The sequence below is a fragment of the Nanorana parkeri genome, unplaced genomic scaffold, assembly GCF_000935625.1.
Source record: "Nanorana parkeri isolate BGI_ZX_2015 unplaced genomic scaffold, ASM93562v1 scaffold611, whole genome shotgun sequence".
Lineage (NCBI taxonomy): Eukaryota > Metazoa > Chordata > Amphibia > Anura > Dicroglossidae > Nanorana > Nanorana parkeri.
Genome location: NW_017306879.1, coordinates 641,974 through 654,976, shown reverse-complemented (window position 1 = coordinate 654,976; position 13,003 = coordinate 641,974). Strand labels below are relative to the sequence as shown.

General features: G+C 42.5%; 1 protein-coding gene across 1 annotated transcript in view; it reads right to left on the bottom strand.

Annotated features, from left to right (window-relative positions):
* SHC4 (SHC adaptor protein 4) overlaps positions 1 to 13,003 on the bottom strand; it is a 63,909-nt gene that overhangs the window by 16,972 nt on the left and 33,934 nt on the right. Inside the window, exons 4-6 of the mRNA XM_018562901.1 lie at positions 7,059 to 7,178; positions 2,580 to 2,633; positions 489 to 540 (exon numbers count right to left, since the gene is read on the bottom strand). Coding sequence (XP_018418403.1) covers positions 489 to 540; positions 2,580 to 2,633; positions 7,059 to 7,178 — 226 coding nt within the window. The remainder of the gene's footprint in view (positions 1 to 488; positions 541 to 2,579; positions 2,634 to 7,058; positions 7,179 to 13,003) is intronic.

The following is a 13,003-nucleotide window of genomic DNA, read 5'->3' as shown; positions in this document are numbered from 1 at the left end:
AAAATTGCACGTGATCCTGTTTGATACTTTAAATATAAGACAAAGCAACAAAAAAAGAAAACTTTCCTGACGCCAATACATGGCAGCATTGACCATCTCTCAAATCAACATGTACAGCTGTGACAACAGCAAGTGGAAGAGAGTGACAGGGGATCTATAACATGTGATTGCAAAGCAATGTACAACTACTGTATGTCTGTGAAGGTTCTCATTCTTCCAGGTCATGGTATATCTGTAAAAATAAGTCAAGGCAACTGGACTTGCTGTATTTTTTTCTGCAAAACATTTCACTGGTCATCCGACCAGCTTTATCAATTCAGAATTCTAAATTGAAAAAGCTGGTTGGATGACCAGTGGAACGTTTCCAAGAAAAGAATACAGCCAGTCCAGTTGCCTTTATCTATTTTTACAGATAATGTACAACTATGCACAAAATGTCACAGTGCACTTTCATTTGACAAAATGTGTGGCACAGATTACAATCATACCTCTTTGGTTAACTGGATCCTTGGCAACGTAAGCAACATAATCAGTGGTGTCCTAAAATAAAAATAAATATCATATTCAAATATATAATGATACAAATAATAATAATAAAGTAAATTAATACTATGCCATATAAAATATTTTGTTGTAGCCTTTCTGTTGTATCGGTTTTGTTAAACCAGTAATTTTCTGAGACAAAATCTCTCTTGTTGCAAAGAAGGATTTAAGTTCCTAAAAGTCCCTGATACCTGCATTGCTGAGAACTATTGAGCTGCTCGATGACTGCACAAGGGGTCTCCTTATGACGATTCTCATATTCATGAAAGCTTTCACTTATCTGGCTATAATGGGCATCATGCACTCATACCATATAATAGGAGGATATTAGATTTCACATTCTACTTCCGAGACTGTGTAAAAAAAGAAAAAAGAAAGCCTTTTTTATTTTTTGAGACCACAGGCTTCAAATATCCTTTTCATTACTGATTTGCATATTGAAGTCCTGAGTATTGAGCCTTAAAGGATAAGTGCACTTTAAAACAAAGTGCACTTATCCTTATGGCCCCTTTTAGGTAACCTCACCGATCCCTCGCTCCCCTTGCACAGATGAATACTTATCTAGTTCCGATAGTCCCGTCCTCCGCTGTTTAATGACATTCTGCTGTGGACAAATCCTTTTCCTGGCTTTGCCTGCACAGTAAAACCTCAATGACTTCTATGGGGTCTCGTCTACCTCCGTCGCCTGGCCGGGAGACAGCCCCATAGAAATCTATGGGATTTACTCCACAGGTGTGGGCAGGAGAAGGAGACATCTTAAACAGCGGAGGACATGTCTGTCAGAACTTGCTAAGTATTCATCTGTGCAAGGGGAGCGAGGGAGCAGTTAGGTTATCTAAAAGGGTCCAATTATTGCACTTTGTTTTAAAGTAGAACTATGGGGTTAGGGCTTTTCCCCATAGTTCTCCTAAGGGTAACAGAAGGAAACAAACTAGTGTCCTCCCGTCACACTAAGCTCAGTATACCGCGAGCCACAGCTCGCGGTATACTGAGATGCCGCAGCTGAAACGGATCCCGACAATTATGTCTGGATCCGCCCAGCTGCGTGAGTGACAGCTGGCTCTGCCTATCTAGAGGCAGAGCCAGCTGTACCCGCCCCCTCCCCCATCCGTTCCGCCAGTCAGCGCTGGAGGATTGGAGCGGGGAGGGGGGAATCCAGTCCCTCCCCTGTCACGGCACCCTGCCATGACAGGATCGAGAGGTGAGCGAACGCCGGTATGTGTTCGCTCACCTCCCGATCTACTGAGCCGACCTGTGACAGTCTCATTGTCACAGGTCGGCTAGAACTATGAGGATGAGTGAAAAGCACTCACCTCATAGTTCTCCTTTAAAGCGCACTTATCCTTTAAGATTTTTTTTTCTTTAGAAATGTTGATAAAATAAATCAGTGGGTAACCCATAGAGTAGGAAAATATCAAACTGATCAACTCTGTATAAACTAACCCAAATGTGCCCTTTATTACAAACACTTATCAAACAAAAGTTGTTCCTGCCAGATGATCATTATGTCTAAGACGTATTACCAAAAGTTATTTTTCCCTCAGTACTTTACCAGATGTATTATATAAGACTTTTAACACGTGAGGAGGGAAAAATGTAGACTGCCATTGCCGGTTTCCCTAGCTACCTGGCTTTTATGTTGATCTAAAAATGCAATTCTTTCTGAGCTACTGACATAGAACAAGTATGTAGCAGGTGAAGTCAGAACTCCTGATCTGCACATTTATTCAGGGCTGGTGACTGACAGCCGAGCAACTAGCATTGACTAGAAGAGGTCAACAGCAGCAAAGGAAATCTGTCATTAGAGAAATACAGAGGCTGTCATTCCTAACCTTCTGAAATTGCTGTTTGACTGGTACTGGTTTCAGTTACTGGTACTGGTTTCAGTTACTGGTACTGGTTTCAGTTACTGAAACAAGACAATCAGCCTGACAGTCATAGAATTAGCATTTTCAAAAGAAAATCAGCAATTTCAGCTCCATCTCTCATCACAGGTTTCCAGGAAACCAAGTGTTATAAATCAGTTATATACTTACAGGATCTCCGCCAGAGGCAAATGATATTGACTGCATATGATGGTTCGCAACTATCTATAAAAAAATTAAAATAAAAAAATAATATTAATAAAGTGCATGTTACAAATAGGGATGAGCACATCCAAACCTGGAAGAAAGCTGTCAGTGCCGGCCCTAGCTAATTGAGTCAGCACTGCCAGCTTCCTTCTAGGTTTGCTTAGTCCTAGCTACAAACAGTTCTCATAAAGTTTGATGAAAAAAATTCTACTACTGCTTATCCCTTTCACTCCCAAGACCTCCGGAACGCTTTAAACCTCAGATGGGAGACCATATTTGCAATTTTTCCCATTGTTTTGATTTTTTATTGCTGCGTTGCTAGCATATGTAAACAATCCCCCCAAACCACACATTTTATGAAAGCACAGGCCCTGTAAAATAAAGAAGGTGCTACTCATTTTGTGGGTCCTGCGATCATTGCGCAAATGTTTGTCAAATCAATATTAAACCAATAAAAATATACAGTTAAATTGATAAAAGCACACTAAAATCAGTATTAGTGCACAAAAAATACTTTTCCAACTAAATATAAAATATAAAACTGTATTGAGTTAATAAATAACAAATATTTGTAGATTTTAAATTGCGCCTTTTTGCGAAACGGTAAAAAATTGAGATGAGCAAAACTGTATATGAGCGACTTATGTCAAAAACTTGTTTGTTCGCTGTGCTGGTGTGTGTGTTGTGATAAAATGATACAGACGTAAATAAAAGTGCAACACAGCGTATCGCAATGCACGACAATGCGTCATAACGCTTTGCCATGTGCGGCCACAGTTAAATTAATGTTATTTTACAAAGAAAAACAACGCACCGCAGCGCATGTGCATGGCGTACACCACAATATGGTGCACACTGTTGCATGTGTATAATATGTGTGCGACCAACCAGCTTATAGCAGAACTGTAAAAGCCACCGATGTAAGGCTTACTGACGTGGCCAGCTGGAAAAAGCTGTGTTCTACCGTACATCGGTGGCAGTGAAAGGGTTAAAGCATGTATAAACCCAAAAACAAAAATGTAATATAATGCAGCTTAGCAATCCTTAGATGTGGTGGCTGCATTTGTTTTCTTATTTTATTAACTTTTTCCTTTTTTTTCCCCCTGGTGATCTGGCCAGTAGCACACTTCCTGCTTTACGGTAGACACCTTTGGACAGCAACATTGTCACCCTGTGGGGAGAGTTATGATAGAAACTACACATTATATATGTAGATATTTGACACTAGCAAATGTAGATGGACTTGACTAACACATTAAAGCCAAACTCAGACTGACACTTTTTAAGCAGCTGCAGCAACAGTTTTCTTGTTACTTTTTGAATAAGGTTTTCACATAAATTAATAAAACATTGTAAGCACCCCTGCTGGTGTTAAATGGTCAACCCTGTAACTTCTTATGCTGGGCAGTTTGGTCTGTTTAAAGGAAGTTGGAAAGTAAAATAGTTACTGTCTGGATCACCAGGTGAAAATAAAGGTAAAACATATCTAAAAAAAACACATCTAAGAACTGGTGAGCTGCAATATATTACATTTTTGCTTCTAGGTTTAGATGTTTTAAGTTCACATGACTGAAGTATTGATGGGATCCTGGTGAGGAAGTAAGGAAGCAAAGCTTGTAAACTAATAAAATATCTGTTTTCTGTCTGACAATTTGAGACATGAAAACACTGATATCTTCCACTTACAAGATCTGTTGCAGGCTCAAACATCTGTGTATATATAGAATATATATATATTTCTTTTTTGTTATTTTTTTTCTCAAGTGTGCATTAGCCATTTGCCTATAGAATTGCCTACATGTTTATGAGGATGTCCATGTAAATTCAAGAGCCACCCACTGGGTATAAACATGGCTCACACCAGAACCTATAGGTGAGCATTGATGACTCGCCATACTTCCACAAACCCCCCATTAACCATTAAAGCCTAACCCCGGCCATAATATATCTTTCTTTTATTTTGGCCAGCTTTGGGAAGAGTTGAAATTTTGTTAGCCTTAATACATTGGAGAGATTTTCTGTAATTTCTTGTTCCAGGAAAATATATTGTGATACCAGGACTTCCTTCAGCTAGGAAATGAGATGGGCTCTATCTGACTCGCTACTGCTTCTAATGAACATTGTGAGAATCTCACAGAGTGCAGTGAAATCACAGTCAGCAATTTCAGTAGAGGAGAGGAGACTATACAGCCAAACAACACTGAGGGTAAGGCTGGAGTTTAGCTTTAATATTCTTCATTAATAATAGTAAAAACCAGGGAGGTGTATAGAGAGGTGTATAAGAGGTAGGGTGATGTTATGTTCTGCTCAGAGACTCATGTGCAAAAAATATAGTGCTAACCTATCTTACAAGTCAATTTGTACGAACATTGTGAGAATCTCACAGAGTGCAGTGAAATCACAGTCAGCAATTTCAGTAGAGGAGAGGAGACTATACAGCCAAACAACACTGAGGGTAAGGCTGGAGTTTAGCTTTAATATTCTTCATTAATAATAGTAAAAACCAGGGAGGTGTATAGAGAGGTGTATAAGAGGTAGGGTGATGTTATGTTCTGCTCAGAGACTCATGTGCAAAAAATATAGTGCTAACCTATCTTACAAGTCAATTTGTACAATAATCTGTAGATAATGTCTTCTTAAATATTTGCATTTTGTAGTGCTGAAGATCTGTATCTGATGATGACATGTTGCAGCATATTGGAGTATTTATGTCCTTTGATAGCCTGAGGTTACCAAAGGTCCATCAGCCAAGTTAAAACAATCTCTTCTCTGTGCTAATGTATAATGGTATAAAGGAGAAATGTCTGCAGTCTGTCTGTCTGGATAATCATGTGATAAAAAATCATTTAGATCAGCAGGAATACATGTTATGTCTTTTGTCTCACTGACACTGAAAGACAAATTAGTCTGTATGAAGCCACAATTAACAGAAATTACAAGACAGACGGAAGGAAGCCATCATTGTAAGACATGGGCAATGGCCTACTGTTATGATCGTAATATACATTGCAAGCTAACAAATTCCTCAGAAGCCATACTATATGGTATGTCTATAGATCTATAATCAATACCCTAGGGTGATGGTGGACCTCCACCAATGCAGATCCCATTTATCACAATGTTTCTGGACACTTGATGTTTTAAAGTGGAACTACAACCAAAACATTTAAACCTTTTTGTATATGATTTTAGAGGTTTGGAAGTAGTGTCAGTGTCAAAGTTTTAATGCTGGCTGTAACCTTGTTGGGTACCCCGCCCCCCATCCCCATAATTGTCACTAAGGCAGAAATTGAGGGGGAATATATCTAACAAGGCATATGTAAGAGAAAATATACAGTGTTGTTTTTTTTCCCTTAGAGGAGGAGAAGGCTGTAAGTTATATCAGTGGGCTTTTTTGCTGCCTGTATTCCCAAGGGATAATTTTTTATCCCATTGACACAGCTGGAAACTGGACAGGATGTAACAAGGTTATGTAGTCCCAAAGGGTTAGAACCTCCAGAACACCCTTTCTCAACCAGGGTACCATGGCACACCAGGCTGTCTTCTGGCTTCCTCAGGGGTGCCTACAAATTTTGTAATGGTAGGACTCTCATATGAAGGGGGACTGAAGACTCTGATATGATGTGAAGGGGGTACTCTAATGTGAAAAGGGGGGCTCAGATATGAAAGGGGGGCTCTGTTGTAAAGGGGGGGGCTCTAATGTGAAGGGCAGCTCCTGATGTAAAGGGAAACACTGATGTCAAATAGGGGATTCTGATGTGAAATGGGGTGGCTCTGATGTTAAGGAGGGGACTTTTATGTGAAAGGGGGGGGCATTATTTTTTGGTGTTTTTACAATGGACCTCTCTTAAAATCCATTACATTTTAGACTAGGGTGCCTCGAGGTCTTGCATACTTTTAAAAGGTGCCATGGCTGAAAAAAGGTGGAGAAACACTGCTCTAGAATGTTGGAAATATATGTATGTATATATATAGATATATATATATATATCTATATATATCCTCTATTGGTATCATCATATATATAGTTACTTTTCCTGGACTATATAATAACTGCTGCTGCCACAGGACCAAAAGCTTGGGTGTTTGGTCACATGGCCAGCACAGGAGATGTTAGAGTGCAGAATTTTCTCCAAGAAAGGTAAGTACTTTGCCATTTTATTACTCTTAATATAAATTGTTTACAGAGCATTAATATGAACATGTGCTTTTCAGAGAAATGCAACAGGTTGCACTTCCATTTCTTACTCCCTTGCAGTATATACGTACCTTCCTTTCACTCTCCCTCCACTATGTTCAAAAGAAAGCAAAGGAAAATGCTGTGTAAGCTATGAGTCGCCAGAAAATCTAACAGTTATACAGAACTACTGCAGTTTCATATCATATATATTAAATAGTGTTTATTTTACTGCACTTCACCCGGTTGTCTTCCCACGCACACACCTGCTGAGTGTCAATATCTGTCAGGGTAAGGCTGTTTGTGGAGATGGTCAACTTGACATTAATTCCTGAAAACTGGAGGTTGCTCTTTCCCAGAACAGAGGACAGAAATTTCAGAGGAGGCTGAAGGAAGAGAAAAAAAATGATCAGATATTTTCTCAAGGCTTCTAACAATACCCTATATATGAATATCATGAAACTATCACAAACATCCATTGTATAAATGGGATGTTTGGATGGATGAATCACAGTAGAGAAACCATGACCTTCAAATGGACACTTTGACCAAAACCTACATCCGACTGGTTGCTATAGATAAGTCATTGATATACAAAAGAAGCTACAATAATATGCTTGTATTTTTTTTTATACATCCGAACAGATTCTGGGAATAATTCTTATGTGCTATTTCCAGTAGAATATATCTTATTACCAGAGGCGTAGTAATATGTAACAGGACAAATGTGACATGTTTATTTAATAGTTTAAAATACTTATGCTCAACATTATTTATAAAAGTGTCTTTCATAAGAATTGTCTTTTTGCCCCCAAACAAATTCATATGTTCACTCTCCAAATGACATTTTCCATTGCAGGTTTGAATAAGATTGGTTGTTGTGAGACAACAAACAACGTTTTAATGACAGACACTTTTGCATATGAAGTCTGTTGTTGTAATGAAAGGGTTATTAGCGACCAATCTAAGCACCCTTTAGGGACTAGTGCTTCTAAGGAGAGTGTATTCCAAAGCAGGAATGTTTTGGTGAGTGACTACAATAGGCAATGCCTTAAAACATCAGTCTAAAGGTATCCCCCCAACCCCAGGCACCAACAATTAACAGCTAATTTATGCCAGATGGAAGACATACGAATAAGCATTGTAAAAAGGAGTACTGTTTTCTCTTGCGACAATCAAATGCCACAACTGCGCCAGTCAACTCCTAGGGCAACAACGTGAAGCTGAATGTAGTCAACTCCACAGATACTGAGCCAGCATGGCTTCTCAGGCAGAGTGGGGTAGAAAGCAGGACTGGGCTGCAATCAAATGTGTCGCGTGTTAGATGATAAAGAAGTATGCATGTAGTATGATGACTGGGACTCTTTAAAGCAAAATTGCCAGGCTTTTTAAACTTTTAGAAGTAAAGGTCCAGCCCAAGACAAGAAAAAGTAGGGGTTGCTTTAGTTGGTCAGGTCTAGGTTCTGCAACCCCTACCTAAAAATACTAAATGAGCAGGTTTTTCCATCAATGGATTTTTTCTTCCCTCATGGCACTGGCATATTTCAAGATGACGATTCATCGGGCTCAAATTGTGAAGGAGCGGTTCAGGGAGCATGATACATCATTTGCACACGTGGTTTGGCCACCATAGAGTTCAGACCTTAACCCCATTGACAATCTTTGGGCTGTGCTGGAGAAGACTTTACTCAGTGGTCCAACTCTCCCATCATCACTACAAGATCTTGGTGAAAAATGTATGTAACTCTGGATGGAAATAAATGTTGTGACTTTTTATAAGCTTACCAAAACAATGCCACGGCAAATGCATGCCGTAATAAAAACTAAAGGCAGTCCAACAAAATATTACAGTGTGTGACTTTTTTTGGCCAGGCAGTGTCATGGCGGGAAGTGAGGTGACACCTACAGGAAGTGGGGTAAATAGGCCATGGATAGCAATAAAAATCTAACAAAGGCTCTAACCCGTCCTGCTCTATCCAGAACCATTGCTTTTAAAGAACGGGAGGAAGATGAGTGGGCACACCATAGCTTCAGGGGGAAAGGCTCATACTCAGATCAGACGAGAGAAATGCTTTTGTTGGCCTACAAAGGCATCTACTCAGACATAATATTTTTAAAGTGAAACATAAACATAGTATAAAAGACCTCTCTACATAAAACAAATCTCTTTCATCCTACTCGTATATTATGCCACTATTTAACAATATTTGATAATGGAATTCTGATTACATGTGTATTACATATTAAGGATGTTTCGTGATGTGAAGCATTCCACTTTTATGCTCTCTTAAGGCTGCCTGTTTCCTAACTTCTGGATAATCTGATGGCTGCTTGGATTATGAAACCAGACACATTTTCTCGGATGCTGAATTATATGGTCATTTTGTAATTATAAGACTACGTATTTCCCTATAAAATTTCTTCCATCACTCCAGTCATACAGAGGATAATTCTGCTAAAACCCAGGAAACAAAAGCGCCTTTGAATCCCACTGACAGATCACATGATTAAATGAGTTATCATGTTTCATTTCTTACTGGAAAATAAGAAGACTTGCACGTTGACCCCTACAGACTCTGCTTCTAGGAGAAGCTCAGGCAGTACTCGAAATCTGTGCCATGCTTTCTTTAGTTTTTGGAGACATTGTGTAGTAAAGCTAGCCATACACTGATCTATTTTTCTTGTTCAAACCTTGGGCTTAACGAGAAAAATAGAGCAGATTCCGCCATCATCTCTTAGGAGTGTGTCGATTGAGGAAGTGTCCTCCCTTTATCCTTAGGAGAACTATGGGGAAAAGCCCTAACCCCATAGTTCTCCTTTAATGTCAATGGCTGGGCTTCCTACTCCTGCCTTTAAAGCCTTGCTATTATTTATCGAGCTATTGTTGTGACCAGTAGTAGGCTTGGGAAGTGGGAAGTGAAGGTGTATCATTATCCACTGTTTAATTGAAAAACTTCAAAATCTCAGTTTAACTACCTCCCGGCCGGCCGTTGTGTATACACACCCGGCCGGGAGCTTCTTGGATGTAACTGGGCGTGTATACACATCCTGTTACATCCACACGCTCGGGCGCGCGGGAAATGCCGGTTATTTTAAAACAGGCAGCTATAGAGCCGGCGGATCGCTTGTATGAGGTCCTGTGACGCGCGCCCCCCCTCCGCGGCTCACCCCTCCTGCTGTCAAGCTGGTCCCGGGCTCCGGTTTGAGCCAGGGACTTGCATACTGCCTCTGTCACAGGGGATCAGAGGGAGGTCGGTTCACATTGCCTAACTTTAAAAAAAAAAAAAAAATAGCTGCTTTTTTACTTGCCTAAAATCCTACCTAGCTTCCCACTGTGTAATGTTAGGGAGGGGGCTGGAATGGAGGGCAATGTTGAATCTGCACAAATGCCATCACCAAAGAGACATCTAAAAGGTATATTTTTCAAATGATTTTTAGATATGCTGTGTGAATAGGAAAACAGAACAACGTGGGGTTTTCTCTCATTTGACTGCAAAAGTAAAACTACACTTTTAATTGTAGACTAATACACAAAGAAAGCCCCATCCAGCAAAAAAAAAAAAAAAATAATGGAGGACCAACTAACTATGCACCAAAAACAACATACTACCTGAAGGGCGGAGGAAAAACTAGACAAAAGGAAAGATGTGGTCAACAAGAAAGAATTGCTACTGGGCAAAACCCCAGGAAAAGCACACCAGAAGGAGAAGTTTGGATAGACAACTATATCTAAAAAAGAGGAACAGCCAGTCACTGAAGAAGGCTCGAAGGAGAATTATGGGGCGAGTGAAAAATACTCATCCCCATAATTCAAGCCGCCTTCTGACAAAGAAGCGGTCACACGTCGGCTCTATTGATGGGGAAGTCCGCAAACACATACTGCCGATCACTGACTTCGCGATTGTCTCCCTGAAGAGAGCGCTAACTGGAGGAACGGAAGGGGGTGGGCACTGATGTCAATCAGCCAGTGGGGTAGATCTCGACAGTCATGTTGGGGTTCATCTCGGCTGTGGAGCAGCACTGCGCTCTCAGCATATAGTACGCAATAGCCCACTATATGCTGAGTTTTGAGTCACCGGAGGACAAGTATATATCTTCCTGTGACCCTGAAGAGAACTATGGGCAGAAAAGGTTTTATATACACAGGACCACTTTAAGCTGTACACTACACAGAAAGGGGCTTTATGCTTCAAGTCAGGCCACAGATTCTCAAATGGATTGAGATACTTTATTGTGAGGATGGTGTTCTGAGGGTGATGAGAAGTGTTGAAGTGGCAAAAATCCCAGTGGCTTAATGTGCCATGCTTATAGAGATGTACCCCAAGAGACTTGCAGCTGTAATTTCAGCAAACGGTGGCTCTACAAAGTGTTGACATTTGGGGCGTGAATAGTTATGCACATTTAAGATTTCTGTTTTTTATTATGGTGTCGCAATAAAAATTATTTTGCGGGGGGCGTGGCCTGAGCGGCTGAACATGGCAGACGTGTGCTGATTCAGCTCCTCTTCCCCTGGGCACCTGTTGCCGCTTTTTGCTAGCTATCATCATCGGACCAACCCCAAACCGTCCCCACTACGATCCCGGACTCATTCTCTCCCCCTCATGGGCAGGAAAGGCGCCTATTCGCAACGTACCCGCAAATCCACACGATCTTCGGCTGCACGCCAGACACAGGCCGCAACCTCACCGAGAGCAACGGCTGCCACGCCTGACAAAGGTGCGATGGCCTCCTCTCCTCTGTACCCGGAACAGCCATCACCATCGGGGACCCCCTCTGACTTGCTTGCCTCCTCTCCAAGCAGCTCAGTCGCTCGATCCCCGGCCCCGGTCCCGGCCATCGCCGACTTCCACCTGCGTGATGCCCAACTCCTGGACCGGTTTAAAACCATGCTGCAGGCCGAACTAAAGATGGCTACCGACACGATCTCCGCTAATCTCTCCAGGGAGCTCAGGGACCTGGGCTCTCGTACCGACCTATTGGAGACTAAGGTGGACGATACTACCCACGTGGTGAACGCTCATTCAGCCGCTCTCACGTCCCTGCAGGCGGACCTCTCGATGGCGGTATCCAAGTTGGAGGACCTCGAAAATAGGGCGCGAAGGGGAAATCTGCGGATCCGTGGTGTGCCTGAAAGAATAGAAGACTTACCTTCCACCATCACCGCACTTCTCCAGGAGCTCCAGCCAGCGATTCCTATAGACCGCATGGAATTCGATAGGATCCATCGCTCCCTAGGCCCTAAACGCTCGGACGGTCTACCCAGGGATGTGCTGGTCAAATTCACCTACTACCGCACGAAAGACGCCATCTTTCAGGCTGCCAGGAATGCGCGCGCCCTAACGTTCCAGGGCTTCACCTACGAGATCTACGCTGACCTCAGCCCCATTACCATCCAGAAGCGGAGAGCCCTCAAGCCTTTTTTGGCCATACTACGCTCCCGCCAGATTAAATACGCCTGGGGCTACCCTTTTCGGCTAGTCTTCCAACATGAGGGGAGATCCCACAGCATCTCTACGCCGGATGAAGCCCAGCACCTGCTGTCTGCTCTGGGCCTGGATCCTTCGCCTTCCAAGAGGCCGAATCCTCGCACTGATCGATTACCTCCACGTCGCCTGACCCCCATCTGGACCCCGGTGACAACTAAGAAGACGGCCACCTCATCCGATGATCCTACTCGCGATCGGGCCTCTGATCCTACTTGAGTCCGTGAGTACGGCCCTGCTTGTTTCACCACTTCGGGCCAGTTGCCTGCTACGCCGGTTCCAGTTGGACCGCTCACTATGATCCATACCCCCATTGATGGAACACATCCCACGTTGAGGTGCTTCGATCTCCGACTCCCTGTTTCCACCCTCCATAGGCCTGTGATGGTTGCCCAGACACTTTGTTAGGCCTTGGATGAACCCTTACCGCCCCCCCGGTTCATTGTTGATTCTCACTACCCAGAATTTGGGCCTATTCTTCCAGACCACCGTTAGGATCTTACGGGTCGGTGGTGAACTGCACGGCCCCCACCAACTCCCCCTCCCCCTGGTCAAGGAGACCCTGCTGACCCGTCTACTCCCATTCCCTTACTTCCCATCCTTGATGCCGAACTTCCGCCTGAGTATGCGGGGCTCCACGGACAACCATATTATTATTCCACACGGATTGTCCAACACTCAACGGATTGTTTGTCTAGTAGCCATTTTGGCTCCCCCTCCTCCCCCCC